We start from the raw sequence: 21,948 nt of genomic DNA, 5'->3' as shown, positions 1-21,948 counted from the left end.
TTCCTCCTAGAATCGCTTGGTGCCTTATACACCAAACCTACCCGGCCTACTCAAATCCCATACCTCATCTGTGAGCACATGTGGTAAATACGCCACTTACAGTGTCACAGCGCAAGATAAAGTGTACACAGACTAAACAAATATGCACTGACCACAGCAACTACAGTATACTGCCCATTGACCTAGACAACGTCGGTTTCTACGGTGTGAGCTAACTGCAGCCGCTACAGCACACTGCCCTGCAAAGGCTAACCGCAGTCACTATAGTATACTGCCCCTTGACCACACGGTGTGAGCTAACCGCAGCAACTACGGCAACCTGCCCTCCAACCTAAACACTTAAGATACAAACACAGGACGTGGAAATCAAGGAGCGTGAAATAAAAAAAATTAGCTCTGCACAAAGCACAGAGTTCCCGTGGCATGCCAGAGAGTTCCCGACTCTATACTGCAGGGCACCAGCTCTGCACCAAAGCAGAGAGTTCCAGTGACATGACAACAAAATTCCAGGCTCTGCACGCTGCCATTTCACCACACCACCGCAACTGTTGTCAAACAGCCAACCAAATAACGATCAACAATCCCAATTATACTATTCACATGTATTAAATCACCATCAGAAAAAAATATGAACTCCCCTCTACGACATAGGGATCCATCCTCCTTCTCTCACTACAAAACGAGCTATCAGGAAAGAAGGGAAAAAAAATTACATATATATTCCACTAATCACAAAAAAAATTTCTCCAAATGCTTCAGCACCTTTAACAAAAACAGAAAAACAAAAACTGACCACCAGTCCCTTTCAACAACTCAACTGTCCTCTTTTTCCAAAAAGAACACGATGTCCTCTTTTCTAGAAAGAACACGATGTCCTCCTTTTTTAGAAAGAACACGATGTCCTCTTTTCTCTCTTTTTTTAGAAAGAACACGGTGTCCTCTCAACTGTGACACAGTCACTTCGACAAAAATACAGCCATCTCAATGGAACCTTTTTTCTTCTTCTTCCTCTTCCTCCTCCGACCTCCGATGATCAAGCTGGCCTTGACCCTCATTGCAAAAAAAAATTTAGTGATCACAGCATCTTTCTTCTGTAATTCTGTTCGACGACCTCCCGGTGACCAACTGGTGTTGGTACTTGCGTCGTCCGGGTCATCGGCACCACTGTAACTGGTCTAAAGGCCACCCTCTGTGTCGTCGTCGTGTAGTGGAAGTGAAGACTCAGTTGTGGCAATTCAGTGTTTTATTTCTCCTGGAAAGACATTCCACAGGCAAGAATAATATGGCATTATTGCTTGTCCACTAGGTGGCTCCAGTTCACAGGCCCTTTCAGCATTCCAGATAGTCTGAACATTTTGAATGATACATTGAAATATCACAATAATAATAAAATACACAATGAAATAATACAAATTAAATAATAAGACATCTCCAATTACCTGGAAAGACATTCCACAGGCAAGAATAATATGGCATTATTTCTTGTCCACTAGGTGGCTCCAGTTCACAGGCTGCAACGAGGGAAATCAATGTCAGGAAGAGGCCTACAACGCATTGCTCAGCCCATAACTACTAGTTGTCCACATGTGTCATACAAAAGATAGTCACCATAGTTAAACCCCATTACAAAAAGTGCAGAATTGTTCACATTAACACAGTTACCACTATATACAACTCCGGTTCATTGCCCGGCAACTTATTTACAATAGTGCGTTCTTTTAGACCTGATATATTTACAGACACTGAAAGCACGTCTTACCCCTTTCAGCATTCCAGATAGTCTGGCGCGAAAGGGGAGGTGCAAGGGGAAAAACGTCACTTCGGCAGGAAGTGACGACGGCTTCAAAATAAAAGACTATGAGTAAAAGATAATAATAAACAATTAAAATAAAACGTTAGGGAGGGATCTTTGTGGAATACAACATTAGTATATTTTATATACCTGCTACACTAGGAATGTCTGATCACTGGGTGTGTCTGACTCCCACCTAATCGGATTGCGTGTATATTTTCCCTAACGCACTTTCACTTCCGCGTTCGGGTTCCGCGATCTGATTGGCCACTGACGTTTCTCTCAGCGCCAATCGCGTTTCGCCTAGTTCTATCACTGGTTAAGCTTGGCGACTCTTTCGAAGTTGGTTATGGTTAGAGTTTGGTTTAGAGCAGGGCGATAGAACACCAGCCCTGATTCCAAACTCTAACCTTAACCAACTTCGAAAGAGTCGCCAAGCTTAACCAGTGATAGAACTAGGCATTAGCTAGCTAGCAGGCTGTTAGAGGCATAACTAGGCGTAACGCGATTGGCGCTGAGAGAAACGTCAGTGGCCAATCAGATCGCGGAACCCGAACGCGGAAGTGAAAGTGCGTTAGGGAAAATATACACGCAATCGGACTACCTAATCATACTACCTAATCGGACTACCTAATCGGACTACTTAATCGGACTACCTAAACGGACTATCTAAACGGACAACGTATAATGTATATCACGCCATACATACCTTATGCGTACTGCACCTGTGTATACTGTATACTTACTTACTCATAGTATATATTTAGATTATAGCGTCTATTGTAACTATATTTATTGTAATGCAAATATAAGTGATAGGGCATACAGACCCATCCGCACATTGATCTACACTGCCTGCTTGCTCATATTATGCGTATACTCAGAGTTAATTATATGACCTGTATCAGAGTATGTATTATGTACCTGTACCCCCCTCCCCCCCCCTGAGAAGTGCCACAGAACAAGTGACACTTTTTGACAATGACATCCTGGGTCGTTCCTATATGACCAGTATAAATCTTGGAACTGAACTCTGGAAAGACAGCTCTATGACAGCTCTACTTATAAAAAAATGGAACTGAGCCTTTAAATGTCTCCATAGAAAATGTCTGTGAAAAGCTGTGAAAAGGGAGTGAACCAACGGAATGTGGGCCTCTGGAGAGGAGAGAGACAGAGACAGAGGAGAAAGAGCTGTGTAATGTTAAACCCTTTCAGACGGGAAGGGTTGCTGGTTGAAGTCTTGAATCAGAAGAGGAAGGAGAGGAGAGCAGACTATAATGACTATAATGTAATGTAAACTAATGTAATATAGTACACCGAGTACTGTAGTGTACCTGTAACCTATTGTACCTGTATATCTCTGTATATGTATGTGGTGGGCTATGTAAGATATATTACGGAAGTCTGCCTCGTCCTCGTCTCAGAACGAAAGAGGCCCCATGCAGTAGGGAAGTGACCGGCTGGAATGCAAGGCCAAGAAGGGGGGGCGCTAGTCAGAGGGGCATTGTATTCTTATAAATTACTTGATTTGATATGTAACTGCAAAGTAACAAATAACTGAAGGAGGGATATGACACGTACTGTACAGTGATTGGAGCTATGTACTGACGATGGCGTGACGTGACAGACCTTATAAAAAGGGCCAACTGGCGAGAGCACGGTGTGATTTTTACACTGAGCTGGAGAGAGAAGAAGAATGGTACTTAGAGACTTTTTTGAGAGATTTTGAGGAGAGGACTGAAACCTGATATATAGTAAGCTGAAAAACCTGTGTACTTTTATAAATGAAACTGAACCCTTAAATGTAATTTTCTACTGTTAAAAAATAAAAACAATCCTCTTTTGGAAACCACGTTTTGCTTCTATTTTTCCCAAAAAGACGGGTAAGGATGGAGATGTATTTTTGCATTGTAACTTTACCAGTAATAATAATAATAATAATAATAATAATAATAATGATAATGTGCACCAATGTGCCTGTATTGTGCCTAATATATGATATAAAAAAGAACTTTTTCCCCAGACGGAGGAGGAGGAGAGAGGTGGGTTCGGCAAGCCTGGTTTTATCAAGTAATGCCATATAGTGATAAGATGTGTAAGTGGCTTTATCCCTAGCTATAATGGGGATATAACTATAACTATAGGCTTTATCCCTACGGAGTAAAATGAGACTTATGATTATGCATTAAGGACTAAAGGTGCATTCTGTATAATGGGGATATAACTATGACTATAGGCTTTATCCCTACGGAGTAAAAGGAGACTTATGATTATGCATTAAGGACTAAAGGTGCATTCTGTATAATGGGGATATAACTATGACTATAGGCTTTATCCCTACGGAGTAAAAGGAGACTTATGATTATGCATTAAGGACTAAAGGTGCATTCTGTATAATGGGGATATAACTATAACTATAGGCTTTATCCCTACGGAGTAAAAGGAGACTTATGATTATGCATTAAGGACTAAAGGTGAATTCTGTATAATGGGATTATCAAGTAAAGCCATATAATGATAATACGTGTACATAGGATAGGGAAAATGGACCTCATCTAAGAAAAGAGAGTCCTTCCCAGTGCAAATAGAATAAAAATTATACCCCGCAACTCCATTTAATCAACTGTATTACTGGAGGGGACGGGGGGTTCCTGTGTGTGAGCCGAGGTCTGCTGAGTTTAAGCCCTGAACGTTATAGACAAATTGAGTCCTAGAGGTCTCACGCTTCGCGGGACGCTGCTTGAAGCTGGGATTCGGACTAAAGAGTTATGGGATAATCAATCTGACCTCGGTTTACGACCGGTGCTCAACATGGAGTCCCTGGCGATGTGCATTTATACTAACCAAAATAGGTGCTAAAACGGCCGAAGAAGACAGGACTACTGTCAAAATCCTCTGGAGTCAAATTAAATTACAGATTTGGCAAAATCAAAAAAGTAGGAGGTTCTACTTAAACAAAGGATCACGCTTAAAGTATATTTTTGTGATTGCGGTAAAAAGGTTTACTCATGACTAAAAAGTTACGTAATGTTTTCTTACAGTCAAAAAAAAAAAAAAAAAAGTAGGAGGTTCTACTTAAACAAAGGATCACGCTTAAAGTATATTTTTGTGATTGCGGTAAAAAGGTTTACTCATGACTAAAAAGTTACGTAATGTTTTCTTACAGTCAAAAAAAAAGTAGGAGGTTCTACTTAAACAAAGGATCACGCTTAAAGTATATTTTTGTGATTGCGGTAAAAAGGTTTACTCATGACTAAAAAGTTACGTAATGTTTTCTTACAGTCAAAAAAAAAAAAGTAGGAGGTTCTACTTAAACAAAGGATCACGCTTAAAGTATATTTTTGTGATTACTGTGAAAATTCTGCTGGGTGAAGTTGCAATGCAAAAATCACTTTCATGCTTTGTTCACAGAAAAGCGAGGGCTTCCTAGCCCAAAGACACTGTTTGTAAGGGGAGACTGGATGTGAAGCGTAGCCAAAACGGCCGTTCACAGAAAGGCGAGGGCTCCCTAGCCCAAAGACACTGTTTGTAAGGGGAGACTGGATGTGAAGCGAAGCCAAAACGGCCGTTCACAGAAAGGCGAGGGCTCCCTAGCCCAAAGACACTGTTTGTAAGGGGAGACTGGATGTGAAGCGAAGCCAAAACGGCCGTTCACAGAAAGGCGAGGGCTCCCTAGCCCAAAGACACTGTTTGTAAGGGGAGACTGGATGTGAAGCGAAGCCAAAACGGCCGTTCACAGAAAGGCGAGGGCTCCCTAGCCCAAAGACACTGTTTGTAAGGGGAGACTGGATGTGAAGCGAAGCCAAAACGGCCGTTCACAGAAAGGCGAGGGCTCCCTAGCCCAAAGACACTGTTTGTAAGGGGAGACTGGATGTGAAGCGTAGCCAAAACGGCCGTTCACAGAAAGGCGAGGGCTCCCTAGCCCAAAGACACTGTTTGTAAGGGGAGACTGGATGTGAAGCGAAGCCAAAACGGCCGTTCACAGAAAGGCGAGGGCTCCCTAGCCCAAAGACACTGTTTGTAAGGGGAGACTGGATGTGAAGCGAAGCCAAAACGGCCGTTCACAGAAAGGCGAGGGCTCCCTAGCCCAAAGACACTGTTTGTAAGGGGAGACTGGATGTGAAGCGAAGCCAAAACGGCCGTTCACAGAAAGGCGAGGGCTCCCTAGCCCAAAGACACTGTTTGTAAGGGGAGACTGGATGTGAAGCGAAGCCAAAACGGCCGTTCACAGAAAGGCGAGGGCTCCCTAGCCCAAAGACACTGTTTGTAAGAGGAGACTGGATGTGAAGCGAAGCCAAAACGGCCGTTCACAGAAAGGCGAGGGCTCCCTAGCCCAAAGACACTGTTTGTAAGGGGAGACTGGATGTGGAGCGAAGCCAAAACGGCCGTTCACAGAACTGGAAGCTAACTAGCTCGCCATCCGCCAACAAGCCAGGAGTGTACTGAATGCTAACTGGATGGCTACCTAGCCCGAGGCTACGTGACACGAAGCCAGGCGGAAGCTAACTAGCTCACCATCGGCTAACAGACCAGTGCTAACACGATGTCTCACAATCATTCCCACACCATAGAGGAGGAATTACCCTCGGAGGAGAGATTGGGGGTGTTTATACCCGACCTGGGTCTGGACTACCCAGGAGAACGGGAGGACCGCCCTGAGTCCCCTGATACGTTTGCGGGAAGTGAGGAATTCACAGAACCAAGCGAACCCCTATATCCAGAGCTGCCAGCTGTACAGCAGGCCGTAATTGGAACACGAACGGTTCCGAAGGCTACGGCCCCTGCATACTGGCCCGAAGGCCTGGGACTTCAGGGACAGTGGAGCCCCCTGCCCCAAGTCCCTACAACACACTCTACGCCAGAGGAGCAGACCATGCCCCCTGGCATGTCAAGGTTGAATGAAATCTCATGTACTATCAAACCCAGATCTCAACCAGGAAACCCTAAGCATATACAGCACCTATGGGTCTGCTCCATATGGTTACAAAATTTTGTACCAAAAGGAAACCACACATTTGTGGTTAACCCAGCCAACAGAGGCCTACGTAATGGGGGGGGAATGGCAAAAGCCATACAAGACATGGCAGGACCCGGCTACGCCGACTGGTGTGCAAGAGAAGTGGCCAGCCAACCTCATAACCTCCTTAAGGATGGCACAGTGCTGGTGAAGCCGTGTGGGTGCTCCGAAAACCCCTGGCAGGAAATCCCAGCAAGAAGTGTGAAAGCAAAGATACCATCGTTGAAATACTTAGTCCCAGGCGATTTAGATTACAGAACCTAGGTATAGTGCACGTAAATCAAGTCCGCAAGACCGGGTGAAGAAAGGGAAAGATGGCTGGAATCTCAAGCTCTACGCCACAGAAAACGGGAAGTAAGATGGCCCAAAGGGGTGTACCGGGACTTAGAGAATCCATGCCCTTCGCCTTGGAGTGCGCCAGGCACAAAATATTGATCTGTATGGCGCCAGGATTGTCCCCTTTGAACGGGGACACTGGAAACATACGAGGCGCCAGCGTTTTTATGGGTGTGGCTGATGGAGCAGTTAAGGCGGCGAAAAAGGGGTATCTGTCGGATAACAGATCACTAATACGTCACCCCGACACCCCGGACGCAGAACCTGTGGAGGGACCAGGAGGAAGTATAATCAGATGGACGAAATGGGGACACAACCTGGATAAATGCACCTTGTGCCTCGTCCAGGTGACTAACCTACTATGGCAAGGACCCTCACGGAATCGTCCAGAACAGGTCCCCACGGATCACAAACCTCTATATCGCCCAGGCGATGATACCTACACCTTTGGGCCAAAAGAGGGCCCGAGGGGATGCAGAATAATTGTCTGCCAAGCATGTTATATGGAATATGGACCCCGTATAGTACTGGCAGCGTACCCTCCTATGACCCCACAGTTAGCATCCAAGTGCGGGTGCTCATGGCTGGGTTATGCTCTAGCCAAATGCCAAGACCATACGGAAGTGAAACTAGGGTCAGGAATATACCTGACAAAGGGCAGTGGATACCTGCAAGATGGGGATGCTCCAGTCCGCAAAGGGGCCGCGGGTCGAGGAGGTATAGCCTTCAAGGGCAGCACGGAAAACCTGGCCAGCCTGATGGAAACCTATCTTGAGAAAACCATAAACACCTGTTTCCCCAGGGCAATGCCTTCAAGGGGGGATAAGATGTTCCTGGTGAAAGGACCAGACACATTCTGGGTGAAGGATACGGAGGAGAGGTCAAGACTGTTCACCAAGGGACAGGAGGTCATGACCAATGATAGACTAAAAGGAAATGACCTTCTACTAGATGTAGCCAGCCTGGTGCGCATGATGTTGGCTAAAAGGGCTGTGCTACTAACCTCGGGACTGATCTCCTTGCCCTTCCCCAGCTCTGGACACAGACACGGTGGTGAATTCGATTGGTTGACGACTATAAGTGGAGAGCTCAGAGAAGGGTTCCGTGAAACCCTATCACTAGAACTACTGGTGAGGGACGGGCCTGGAGTAACTAAAACGGGCACGAAAGGGAAGTCTATATCCCCAGGAGATACAGAGAGACCCGTGAATGGAAAAGAATACCAATGGGTGATACTCTCTGTCACGCTGAGTGTGGGGCATATGCCACATCCTATCAGAGGCCTCTCTGTGGAGATTGCCCCGGGGAAAGACACTCCTGTGATCGGAAGCATTAGGAAGGGGTCCATGATCAAACCAAAGAGGGTACACTACCCCGACGGAATGGGACCAGGCTCAAGGGCGCCCAGTATATGGGATCGCATCAGGCGAAGATCAGAAGCCTTGACCAAGTAGTACATGCTCGATGCGCACGGGCGATAACCGTCTCACCTTTTCTTCTCAGGCAGCGGAGGAAAGGCGAGAGGGAGGAATATGGCCTACCTGAAGAACCCCACAAACACCTATAACCTGGTAGCCCCGGAGTACGGGGAACAACCCATACCCATGCGCAGTGGGCCTAGTCCCGAAGACACACTGGGGCCCAGTACCCAGACATCAGAATATTGGGCACCACCCAACCCAAAATACCATGACCTGCCAGTCATAAGCAGACAACCAACGCATATGGGCAGGGACTATATATATGAGCACATGACCTGTCTAAACAAAGGGGCATATGCGGTGCCCAGCCCAAATGATGAATCTGCTCGAAGAGAGATCATGACCTGCTTGACAATGGAGATAGATCGGGAATGGGAGCAGTCAGATTCTGACAATGAATCCGAGAACAGGGCCGCTCCCAACATAGAAGAGATATCGCCAAGCCTGGCGACTCAACCCAAGAAATCCGCCAAGGCTGTGGCAAGTAAATGGATAATCAGAGTGACTCTGGTAGTACTTGTCATCACACTGACCCTGGGATTAATAAGGGGAATTGATTATCCCAGGACTCGTACTGAATGGGAGTTTGAAGAACCAACGATTAAGGACCATAGAGGAATACCAGTGACCCACTATAGGATGGTCACTCAGGTCCCGTGTGAACCAAGAAACGCATCAGAGAGATGGGAGGCCTGGTCGGACTATATATCTACCTCTTTTAGTGACACAGGTCAGGCCAAGGAACAATTCCCTGACTGCTCACTGCCTGATCCGGAACCACAATGCTGGTTACTAAACCCAGAGGAGGGATGTAATCCATACATGACATGGAAAGATTTGGCCGCTCAGAGGGACGAGATATGCCTGGGTGCGGCAGGAGCGGAGGTGACAGCAGTATACCCTTCTAGCCCCAGAGGCCAAATCTCAACCAAATTGAAACTAGCCAAGGGAGAGGCACGGATATACCCCTGCATCAGGGTCAGAGCACACTCCAGGTATCAGGGTGACCCGGAGTGGGGGCCTTGGGAGGAATTATCTAACTGTTCTACTACCAGACTGAATGGGACCCGAGCAGTAGAAGTGACCCCGGGCAGGAAACCCAGTGATGACACAGGAGAATCTACCTTGACCAAGGTGACCCTGTATACAAAATGGCCCCCGGCATGGGAACGAGAGGTTGAGGCCTTTTTTGGGTTCTTGACCCCCAGACAGGACACTCTGCCGGAGGCTCAGGTCCAGGAACGGCCTGAACAGGATATACCTCTCACAGCTACTGACCAAGCAGGAGGATGTCCTTTTCAGACTACCGCTACATGGTTCAAATGGACTGTGGCGGTAACCAACCCAGGACGGGTAAAAATCAAACCATACCCACCTACACTTCCATGGGTGCGCGGTCTCCCCCTGGCGGGGGGGAGGACCTTATGGTACACAGACGTCCCAACCTTGACCCCGAGCCAGGTGGAGAAACTCGAGGGAAAGTGGGGCACGCAAATACTAGACTCTCTCCTCGATTGCCTATCTGATAACCTGGCAAAAACTGACGAGGTCTGGAGGGGTCTTACCACCATTGAAGTGGGAAAAAGAATGATGAGAGAAGCGGGTGAATTAGTCCCTATATGCCGAGAAGCACGGAATATGGGGGTCCCACGCCCATACTCGAATGGAACTCTGGGCCAGGAAGCCACCTGTCGTGTGAATTTCAGGAATTATTTGAGGAGGTATAGAGTATACCCAGAACCCTCAAAATTCGACAGATACCACAGCAGGTGGGCAAAACGGCCCCTCAATGAATGGAGGGCCTATGCAGGAATAGGCCTCACGGATGAGGAGGTCAACCTGGTGGCGGCATGCTGGCAGAAGGAGCCAGATACGGAAGAGACCAAGTTGACCCTGTTCATCCACCAACAGTTAGCTGCTCAGGTTTTGGGGTTCCAACTAAATGTGGGTAGGCATATAGACCCAAATTCCAGCACCCCATACCCCGGAGCATTGGTAGTGGCGGTGGGGAGCAATAACAAAGATCCCCCAAAAGAAAGCAAACCTAATCCAAACCTTAATCCCGATGGATCAGAAAAAGAGGATATATTGGAGTGGGTACAGGATTGGAAGGAAAAGGATCCACAGCTACCATTCACTATGGTAAACATTAAAGAGAGACAATTAGGCGAAATCCTAATACCCCCACCTCTTATTCTCACTAGAAAGACCTCTAGTGGCTACATAATGAGGTGGGGTCTGGAACCAAGCTTCAGAGCGACGGGGGCCCAGCTCGGGGCCTACCCCGGAACAACTTATGGTAAATGGGGGAAACAGTATTGTACGCAGAATGATCAGAGTCTGTGTACAGAGAAGGATACTTATCCGCACCTACATGTGGAGGAAGCTACCTCAGCTATGGTGGACCTAGCTTCTACTAGGACCCTGACTAGGGGGAGATCCCGGGATGGGATTAACAGTACGTGGATCCATTGGGGCACTCTCCCTCTGGCTAAGGCTCAGGAGATAGGATGCGACCCTCGAAGAATGGTAGAAAGGTACTACATTGTGCGTAACCCTCCGCCGCAGGAACATGCATGGAGTAATATGCACTGGTTTGACTCTCCAACCTCACGGGACACCAGTGACCTAATGAGATGGAGGGCAGTTTCGGGGGAGGGTGGAACACTGTATTATGACTCAAAATTCCCCCGGCAGGTGAGCATCCCCTTGATAGTGGCTAACTGCTACCGCTCTTCTCCCACTGCGAAATGGGGAGATAGACAGAATGAAGCCACATGGCAGGCAAAAACTTCAAAATGCGGACCCCTAGCAACGCTGTTTGAACACACCCTGGATAGAGGATTCCCCTACTATTGGCCACCGGAGGCATACCTGTTGAACCGATGGAATTTCATCAATACCCAGTACTGCAATAACAGACGGGGAAACAATCACCATCTGTTTAACACCTGTACGGGATGCAACAAGGCCCTGTTTGACTTTGTATCCCCATGGAAACCCATATCTGATTATTTGGAAACGGGAGGAGGGCTGGGTCCGGGGTTTGGCTGGACAACAAGAGGATTCTACCTGGATGGTGTTTTTCCCATTTCGCATGCTAACAACATGACCAACGGGTCCTGTTCACAGGATCGGGCACCGCATGTGGACGAATGGAGCAGGAGGAGAGACATAACTCAATTTGCGATAGTACTCGGTACCATTATCGGGCGTGCAGCTGAAGATATAGGGGGGGCCGTGGCAGATGGAGTAGGTGATGTTTGGAATTTTGCCACTTCCATGGTACAGACAGCCAGGGCGGTGGTGATGGGGATAGTGAGATGGGCCCTCCCCTGCATTGTGATAATAGGGGTCATTATTACAATAAATCTACTACGTCGTATGGGCCTCCTCTCCCGGTCAGGGAGGGCCGTAAATTATGCAAAAAAGAGAATTTGGCCTTCAACTATGACGGAGCCTCTTCTGAAATGAAGATAAAAGAGGACCAGTGTTGTCTCTCTCACACACTAGTCAGAAACGCTGGAACGAACAGACACCACCGGAGAATGGCGGTTAAGGGATATACCATCTCAGACGAACTTATGTTACATGGTGATAGCGTATTGAGTATTTCGGATCAAGACCCCCTTGATAGATTGAGAGCGGCCCTCGTGTCATCATCACCAAGTCTGGTTTCACCAAAAATGCCTGACCAGGGACAGACAGCAACTGCGATGACAACACCGGAGGATAAATTGTCTCTGGGCCTAGGAGTAACCTGGATGAAGAAAATAACGCTCCAGAGAGGGAAATGGGACGTTGTAGATGACGGCCAACGATCTCAGTTATATACAGGAACTGGCAGAATGATGACAAATGAAGAACTTAAGTCCCCTGCCAGTTGGCCTGACATAGTGGGAATAAAACCCGGGAGAAGACCTTATTCTGACCCTTTCACCAGGATGCAGTACGAGGACTTCTTCTACTTGGACGCTGCGTCAGAAGAGAGATCCAGTGTCGCCCATGTTCTGGTGGGAGGTAACTGGGCCGGTATCCTCCCGGCCTGGGTGAAGATCTACATGGTTACCCGAGAGGGTGACACAAATTTCGGCAAGACATGGGCGACCGTCAAGAGCTGGGGAAACAGCTGCGAATATTATAGAATGGATTTGATCTTTTATCCTAAGATGAGCACGTCCAACATCAAAGTTCAATCTGGAATCCGTTATGCGCGGAGGGACCCGAAGATTTATCCTGTCCTGCCCTCCACCGAGCACAGTAGTGTGGTCGGTCAAGAAGTCAGGGGAGGTGAAAAAGGTCAAGGCCTGCCAGACCCAAGATCCCTGGCCTCTCGATCCGGGGGGTCAAGACAAGAAGTCCCCGGTACAAGTGCATCGCCACCATCTTCCAGAGGCTGGGCGGACTACGAGAGGCCGAAGAAAGCACGAAAGTCATCAAAATCACCTTACCAATGACATAAAAATGTTGGTAGAAATATAATCAAAAAAGAAGCAAGAGCCCTGTTCTCTGAGAAAGAACAGTGATTACAATTTTTAAAAGCAAAAGCCCTGTTCTCTAAAGAAGAACAGTGATTTCTATTTTGAATTTTTTGTTGTTGTTTATGTAACAATATAGCCGTATATACCTATTTTTCACATGTAATTATATGCTTCATTATTCAGTTGATGATGGACAATGACCGCCCAGAATGACAGAGTGGGTGAGAAGTGCCACAGAACAAGTGACACTTTTGACAATGACATCCTGGGTCGTTCCTATATGACCGTATATACCTATTTTTCACATGTAATTATATGCTTCATTATTCAGTTGATGATGGACAATGACCGCCCAGAATGACAGAGTGGGTGAGAAGTGCCACAGAACAAGTGACACTTTTTGACAATGACATCCTGGGTCGTTCCTATATGACCAGTATAAATCTTGGAACTGAACTCTGGAAAGACAGCTCTATGACAGCTCTACTTATAAAAAAATGGAACTGAGCCTTTAAATGTCTCCATAGAAAATGTCTGTGAAAAGCTGTGAAAAGGGAGTGAACCAACGGAATGTGGGCCTCTGGAGAGGAGAGAGACAGAGACAGAGGAGAAAGAGCTGTGTAATGTTAAACCCTTTCAGACGGGAAGGGTTGCTGGTTGAAGTCTTGAATCAGAAGAGGAAGGAGAGGAGAGCAGACTATAATGACTATAATGTAATGTAAACTAATGTAATATAGTACACCGAGTACTGTAGTGTACCTGTAACCTATTGTACCTGTATATCTCTGTATATGTATGTGGTGGGCTATGTAAGATATATTACGGAAGTCTGCCTCGTCCTCGTCTCAGAACGAAAGAGGCCCCATGCAGTAGGGAAGTGACCGGCTGGAATGCAAGGCCAAGAAGGGGGGGCGCTAGTCAGAGGGGCATTGTATTCTTATAAATTACTTGATTTGATATGTAACTGCAAAGTAACAAATAACTGAAGGAGGGATATGACACGTACTGTACAGTGATTGGAGCTATGTACTGACGATGGCGTGACGTGACAGACCTTATAAAAAGGGCCAACTGGCGAGAGCACGGTGTGATTTTTACACTGAGCTGGAGAGAGAAGAAGAATGGTACTTAGAGACTTTTTTGAGAGATTTTGAGGAGAGGACTGAAACCTGATATATAGTAAGCTGAAAAACCTGTGTACTTTTATAAATGAAACTGAACCCTTAAATGTAATTTTCTACTGTTAAAAAATAAAAACAATCCTCTTTTGGAAACCACGTTTTGCTTCTATTTTTCCCAAAAAGACGGGTAAGGATGGAGATGTATTTTTGCATTGTAACTTTACCAGTAATAATAATAATAATAATAATAATAATAATGATAATGTGCACCAATGTGCCTGTATTGTGCCTAATATATGATATAAAAAAGAACTTTTTCCCCAGACGGAGGAGGAGGAGAGAGGTGGGTTCGGCAAGCCTGGTTTTATCAAGTAATGCCATATAGTGATAAGATGTGTAAGTGGCTTTATCCCTAGCTATAATGGGGATATAACTATAACTATAGGCTTTATCCCTACGGAGTAAAAGGAGACTTATGATTATGCATTAAGGACTAAAGGTGCATTCTGTATAATGGGGATATAACTATGACTATAGGCTTTATCCCTACGGAGTAAAAGGAGACTTATGATTATGCATTAAGGACTAAAGGTGCATTCTGTATAATGGGGATATAACTATGACTATAGGCTTTATCCCTACGGAGTAAAAGGAGACTTATGATTATGCATTAAGGACTAAAGGTGCATTCTGTATAATGGGGATATAACTATAACTATAGGCTTTATCCCTACGGAGTAAAAGGAGACTTATGATTATGCATTAAGGACTAAAGGTGAATTCTGTATAATGGGATTATCAAGTAAAGCCATATAATGATAATACGTGTACATAGGATAGGGAAAATGGACCTCATCTAAGAAAAGAGAGTCCTTCCCAGTGCAAATAGAATAAAAATTATACCCCGCAACTCCATTTAATCAACTGTATTACTGGAGGGGACGGGGGGTTCCTGTGTGTGAGCCGAGGTCTGCTGAGTTTAAGCCCTGAACGTTATAGACAAATTGAGTCCTAGAGGTCTCACGCTTCGCGGGACGCTGCTTGAAGCTGGGATTCGGACTAAAGAGTTATGGGATAATCAATCTGACCTCGGTTTACGACCGGTGCTCAACACCCCCCCATGCTGCTATGATGCCTGAATTTCCCCAAGGGGATCAATAAAGGAATATCTTATCTTGTCTTATGCAGGCCAGGGTTTCCCATGTACAATTACACCACAACATCTCATGTATTGTTTTTATGTTTCTTCCTTTTTGTCCCCCCTCACTTCCTGTGTCCCCCCTCATTTCCTGTGTCTCCCCTCACTTCCTGTGTCTCCCCTCACTTCCTGTGTCTCTGTGTGTGTGGAGCAGCAGTCTGCACAAGCCAAAGAGGCCACGGAGGAGATGGAGGTGTCCATCCTGAAGACGTGCCAGAGCGTCAGCAACCTCAGGAGAGAGGTGAGCCGCCACGTCGCATTTATGGACCTGCGGATTTGTAAAAAAAAAAAAAAAAAAAAGCAAACAAGGTGTGGAGTCAGTAGCAGAGAGATATCTTTTCTGGACTGGTGGTTAGACATTGGAGCTCTAGCAGAGCAAACACACAAGCTCCCAATAATGGTGACAACTGTTCCCATGTGCAAGAGTTCGTTTGGACAGTCTGCCTTCTCCGTTAACGGGGCAAACTTATGGAACTCTCTGCCTACTGGCTTAAAACTGGAGTCCAATGCCAACGTCTTCAACAGAGGACTCAAAGTATGGCTGAAATCAAAGCAGCAGTGCTCACATATGTAGACGCGGACTGGTTTTGTTGTTTTGACCATGGACTCTTGTTCTGGTAACTATTTGTTCTGATTTAAATTCTGTATTATACTGTTCATTTTATTCTATCTTTTAGAAAAGCCTCAATGGACTGGTGTTGAAAACTAGCACTTGTGGTCTGTCCACTGTGACTGGTCCAATGTAGCTGTGGTGTCCATTTTAAATAAAAGTTTTCATTAATTTCATTCATTCATATTAGATCTTCCATTGCCATCTTCACTTCACATGGGCTTCATTAACCCCTTAAGCCCGATCGGCGTGTTATCGGCCAGGATTTAATTCACGTCATAAATAGATCAATACAGTCCGTGTTAATTAATGGTGTGTTTCTTTTTCAAATGTAGCCAAGAGTAAAGACCCTAACCCTATCAAAACAGCAGTCAACGTGTATATGTTCAGCCCTATGTTTGTTTAGCAATGATTTTAAGTGTTATTAGCTAAATGCGTTTATAAAAATCTCAGTGCATTGCATCGGATACCGGATGATTTAGATGTGAGGGAATTACGCCGTCATGAAATCGTTGTAGTCCTAAGAAAGAGGAGACCCAGGGCTTTCGATGGACGTCGAAATGTCATAAAACTACACTACCCAGCTCACACCAGCCGCTGTCAAAGCTGGAGCCGGCTGGCGTGGAAAAATAAAGATTGTGCCGTGATTTTTTGCCATAAAATACAATGTATATTGTTTCTTTACCTTTCTGTGAACGTCTACAACAAAACGTGTCGCAATCTGGTGAAAAATGGTGGAGCTATGGACATTATACAAAAGTAACTGTACTTACAGTAGATTTCATGTACAGTCATTGCTACCCTGTAACAGGCACCTGGTGGGACCAAATCCATATTTAACTGTGGCCATTGGAAAGAGGAGATTTGGCCCGATCCAAAGATCTATGACTTGGCCATTATGAGGTCATTTATATGCCTGATATTCTATATTGGATATTCATATTTCAAATTGCATGTGTCCGGATGGCAAAATTCAGTACTACAAAAGTATCAGTAGTATCTACAAAACACCTTGTAAATAATCATCAGCCCTTTTTTCATTTGCTTAGATTTTTTGTACACTTTATCTCAAGAAGGTGCTGAATTTTTCACGTCTGGTCAATGTTAGCAGGGTGTTCTGTTTCATAGTGGTGACGCTCGGCATCACTCTTGCACTATCCCCGCATGTGCACGCGCACTGAATAAAATTCCACAATGTACCTTTAATCCCAGTATTCGTCTGACCACACCCCTCGTTAGCTTACCTTCATAAGCAGGTGTGTGGTCACCTGCTCTCCTCCTTCTCGCTTTCACCACAAGGAAGTGCCTCGGTAGATCCCCACTTGACGTAATGTGATGATAGGAGAAGAATTGGAAAACAAGAGATGCGTTGACATCATATCTTTATTTTCTCTCTCACTATATTCGTGAAAATACGGCGATATTGTCTTTGTACTGGAGTGTCTGGAAGATGATGATCATTCTAAAAATCCTCCACCGGTTTTTGTATTGGGAGCACGCCGCTGCATGCCTCCCAACTGCAGTTCCTTGCTGTGGCTGGTTGCGGTAAAACCTTTCAGCGGCAGCTGGACTGTAGGACGCGCCGCTGTTGTGAGGAGCGGTGGGTTCCAGGTTGGTGAGTGATGTTTTGCTTGCGAGCTCCACTTGTCTGTTAGTGCTATGGGGGCTAGCTGACAATGTTTACGAACACCGGCCCCAGATTAAGGGTCCTTTGTTCAAGCCTCTTAGGCAACGGCAGAGGACCTTGGTCTGAAGCCCATTATAGTTAACTAGTGGGCCACGACCAGTAACACTGGTGATCCCTGTGTTTTCTGGACGAGTGGATGTTTCTCTGTCACCGTGAGGCCCCCGTCTTTCATATACAAATGAGAGTATTCCCTCACGAGGAAATATGGGCATGGATGTTCGTTAGTGGAAGATCTGTGTTCAAGTCAGCTACAGCCCAGATGGGAATTGTGCTGGCCCCGCCGGGTGTTGGTAAAATCACCGTTGTAAAACTGTGTTAACATTTCGTTTCTCTTCTCTCTTAAACAGTGAGGAGGGTTTCAGAACGGCGGCCTGTCTGAGTGATTGTTATATCATTGTGTACAAGTTCAGGTGATAGCTGCTTAGCTTACGTGCTAGTGGTGGTCTACTGTTAGCCAGTCAGCTGTTAGCTGCGGCGCTAGCCTGTTGTGATCACTAGGCTAGGAAACGTTAGCTTGCGTGCTAGTTGTGGCCTACCTAGGCTAGGCTAGGAAACGTTAGCTTGCTGCTATCGGCCGAGGGCGGCCGTTAGCTTAATGCTACACTGTTGAACGTGCTTTGATTATAACATGTTTTAAACACTCTTGACTACGACGTCATCTTTGACAGAGGATGTTCGTCGAACCTGCCCTGAGCCAGGACGGCAAGGACTGCGTCAACAAGGGGGACCGTAGCGGCGGGATGGAGCGGCGACGCTGCCCAAGTCGACAACACAGAACGGCTGTGTTTACTACGATGCCTTGTTAGAGACTGCAGTTTCGCTTGATCTGCGCTCAAGGTAGGCAAGGTCCTGACCAGACCTTGAGCACTTCTTCTTGCTTTCCCTTCTAAATGTTTTGTAAATAACGATGTTTTCCAAAACGAGTGTTGCTGCACTACATTTAGGATACGATGCGAGTTATGTGTGAATTGTCTTGTCACTGGTATTTAGCTTCTCCATGCAAATCGGGTTTAAAAGCAGAGGTCCAGACTGTGTTGAAATCACTCTGTACTGAGCTCTGTTAAGGAAGGACAGGACACACTCACTGAGAAACATTGCTTTATACTGAAAACTAGGGTAAGCCATTTTAAGTTTATTAGTGAATCTTAAAAGTGAGGAACCAGCTGACTTGATTAAAGGGGCGTGTTTAAAACAGCCATTTTGTTTAGTTAAGTGCCCCCATTAAGGGACTGTTTCCTGTTTACTAGTAGCAACTGATTTGCTGAGTGAGCCATTAAGAGCCTGCCCTGTTTAAAAGCAGAGGTCCAGACTGTGTTGAAATCACTCTGTACTGAGCTCTGTTAAGGAAGGACAGGACACACCCACTGAGAAACATTGCTTTATACTGAAAACTAGGGTAAGCCATTTTAAGTTTATTAGTGAATCTTAAAAGTGAGGAACCAGCACAGATGGATGCCGTCAGGATTGATATACCTAGGAATAAAGCTGATCCCAGGTCTGAAAGAGTTGATGCAAGCCAATATTGCCCCTATAATCGAACACATTAGTGCTCTGACCCAGAATTGGGCCAAAATGAATATGTCCCTCCTGGGAAAGATAAACCTAGTGAAAATGATATTAGCTCCCAAATTAAACTATATCCTATATATGTTGCCGCTGACTCTCCCGACCCAGTTACTCAAACAGTATGACAAAGTCATTAATGTATATCTGTGGGGGGGCAAAAGGCCGCTGTTTGGACGGACCAAAATGTATGCAGCAAAGGAAAATGGCGGTTTATCCCTGCCTAAACTAGACTGGTATCACTATGCATTCTCGCTCTCCCAGCTCTCCAAACTGAATCACTCGTCTGAGGAGGCACCTGCTTGGGTCAAGATGGAGGAGGAAATGATATATCCCTCATCTCTGGAATCCTTCCTGACACAATCAGACAGACCTACACCTCTTAAAAACCCTTTGATGGCATTTATCAGGGAAACTTGGAATCAATCGCACAAAATGACTGGTGATAGCCCATACTTAACTACGAGAGCCTCTATATGGTATAATAAGAAACTAAAGATTGGGAAGAAATCAGTCATATGGGACGATTGGATTAAAAGGGGGATACATGTACTGGGTGATATAGCCGGGGAGGATGGGGTTTTGCCTTTTGAGGATATTAAGGAGGATTTTGATATAGATAATAAAAACTTTTATAAATTCCTACAGATTAGACATTGTATATCGTCATCAATAGGAGGACCAAAGTGCGGCCCAATTACTGCAATTCAAGAAATATTCTATAAAGGATGGCGCAGGAAAGGCGGTGCGTCAAGATTTTATGATGTTATAAGAGAATACAATGCACCCAAATTGGCGGGTTTGAGATTGAGCTGGGAGAACGATGTACATGAGGATATTACTGAGGAAATGTGGGAGAAACTGGTATCCAAATGGAGTAAATTCTCTAGGGAGGCGCAATCGCAACTTATTTTTTACAAAGTACTGAACAGAAGCTATTGGACGCCTAGTAAACTGGCCAGACTGAAATTAAGGGACAGTGACATCTGCTGGAGATGTGAGAAGGAGACAGGCACTTTACTGCACATGTTGTACGAATGTGAGAAGGTCCGGAAAATGTGGGATCAAATTGTGATATTCCTAAGTAAGGTCCTGAATGTGAAGATAAATAACGCCCCAATGGCATGTGTTTTGGGTATAGTACCGAAAGGGATTAAGCTGCCTAAATACCGGGGAATGTGGTATAGAATGGCCATGATATCAGGATGTAGAATCGCATTACGACATTGGAAATCACCTGTTGATATTACTTTTAAAGAATGGATGGAACTAATGTTTCGGACAGCATCATATGAAAGGGTGACGTATAGAGTCGCAGGGAGAGAGGATATTTTCGCTGAGATATGCGACAGTTTTCTACACCTGACTGAACGATCTGAGGACAAATGATTAAGATGGGAATACAATATTATCAAGGATGAATATGAAAAAGGGGAAATGATCTGATGATACTTGTGCTCTATAATATATTATGTATATATGTACATATATTTTATGTCCGGATGGGGTGTCTATGGAACGGTCAATGTCTCTATCACACTCACATGTGCGCAGATATAGCCACATACAAGTATCTAGGATACACATATTCATATGTGTACATAATAGGTTTACACGCACTCATATACACAAGGATACGGTATACACGTCAGGGGCACACATACATGCACATACTCATGTATAGGAAATAGACATACATACACCTACATATACACATAGTTGAGATATAGGCTTTCACTGACACATAGGGGGATACACAAGTATATAGGAGACACACACATATGTAGCTGAAACGTGAAAAAAGGAAAAAAAAAAAAAAAAAAAAAAAAAAAAATGCAGCACATACCTGCTCGCAGGTAGATCGGCCTACATGTAACGTATGACGTATATATATATATATATAACAGGGATGTATATGCACAATGTATAGTATGTTTTTTTTTTGTAAGTGTTTTTTTAATTTCCATGTCAGTTATTAATGTGTTTGTATGAGTCTTTTACATGTTTTGTATGTTGCTACAAAAACGGAAAAGGCGAATCTTGGATGTTGGATACTATGCTGTGAAAAGATACACTGTGAATAATGGAAAGATTTGTACAAAAATATCAAAAAAAAAAAAAAAAAAAAGTGAGGAACCAGCTGACTTGATTAAAGGGGCGTGTTTAAAACGGCCATTTTGTTTAGTTAAGTGCCCCCATTAAGGGACTGTTTCCTGTTTACTAGTAGCAACTGATTTGCTGAGTGAGCCATTAAGAGCCTGCCCTGTTTAAAAGCAGAGGTCCAGACTGTGTTGAAATCACTCTGTACTGAGCTCTGTTAAGGAAGGACAGGACACACTCACTGAGAAACATTGCTTTATACTGAAAACTAGGGTAAGCCATTTTAAGTTTATTAGTGAATCTTAAAAGTGAGGAACCAGCTGACTTGATTAAAGGGGCGTGTTTAAAACGGCCATTTTGTTTTGTTAAGTGCCCCCATTAAGGGCCAGGTGTTAAGACAGCACTAATTAGTGATTGAGATTTAAAGGCTTGCTGGTGTAGCGTCAGCGAAGCGTCGAGAAACGAAGAGGGACAAAGAGGAGGAGTTTTCCTGGTTATCCGCCGAGGGATCCACCGATCCACCTAGTGCTAAGTACACCCTAGTCCTATCTTACACTCCACT

General features: G+C 45.1%; 1 protein-coding gene across 1 annotated transcript in view; it reads left to right on the top strand.

Annotated features, from left to right (window-relative positions):
• Positions 1-21,948, top strand: part of ctnnal1 (catenin (cadherin-associated protein), alpha-like 1) — a 310,492-nt gene that overhangs the window by 229,606 nt on the left and 58,938 nt on the right. Inside the window, exon 6 of the mRNA XM_084312032.1 lies at positions 15,581-15,667. Coding sequence (XP_084168158.1) covers positions 15,581-15,667 — 87 coding nt within the window. The remainder of the gene's footprint in view (positions 1-15,580; positions 15,668-21,948) is intronic.

This window comes from Notolepis coatsorum (assembly GCF_963971535.1).
Source record: "Notolepis coatsorum genome assembly, chromosome: 4".
NCBI lineage: Eukaryota > Metazoa > Chordata > Actinopteri > Aulopiformes > Paralepididae > Notolepis > Notolepis coatsorum.
The sequence above is the reverse complement of the archived record's forward strand: the minus strand, read 5'-3'. Positions and strand labels throughout refer to the sequence as shown.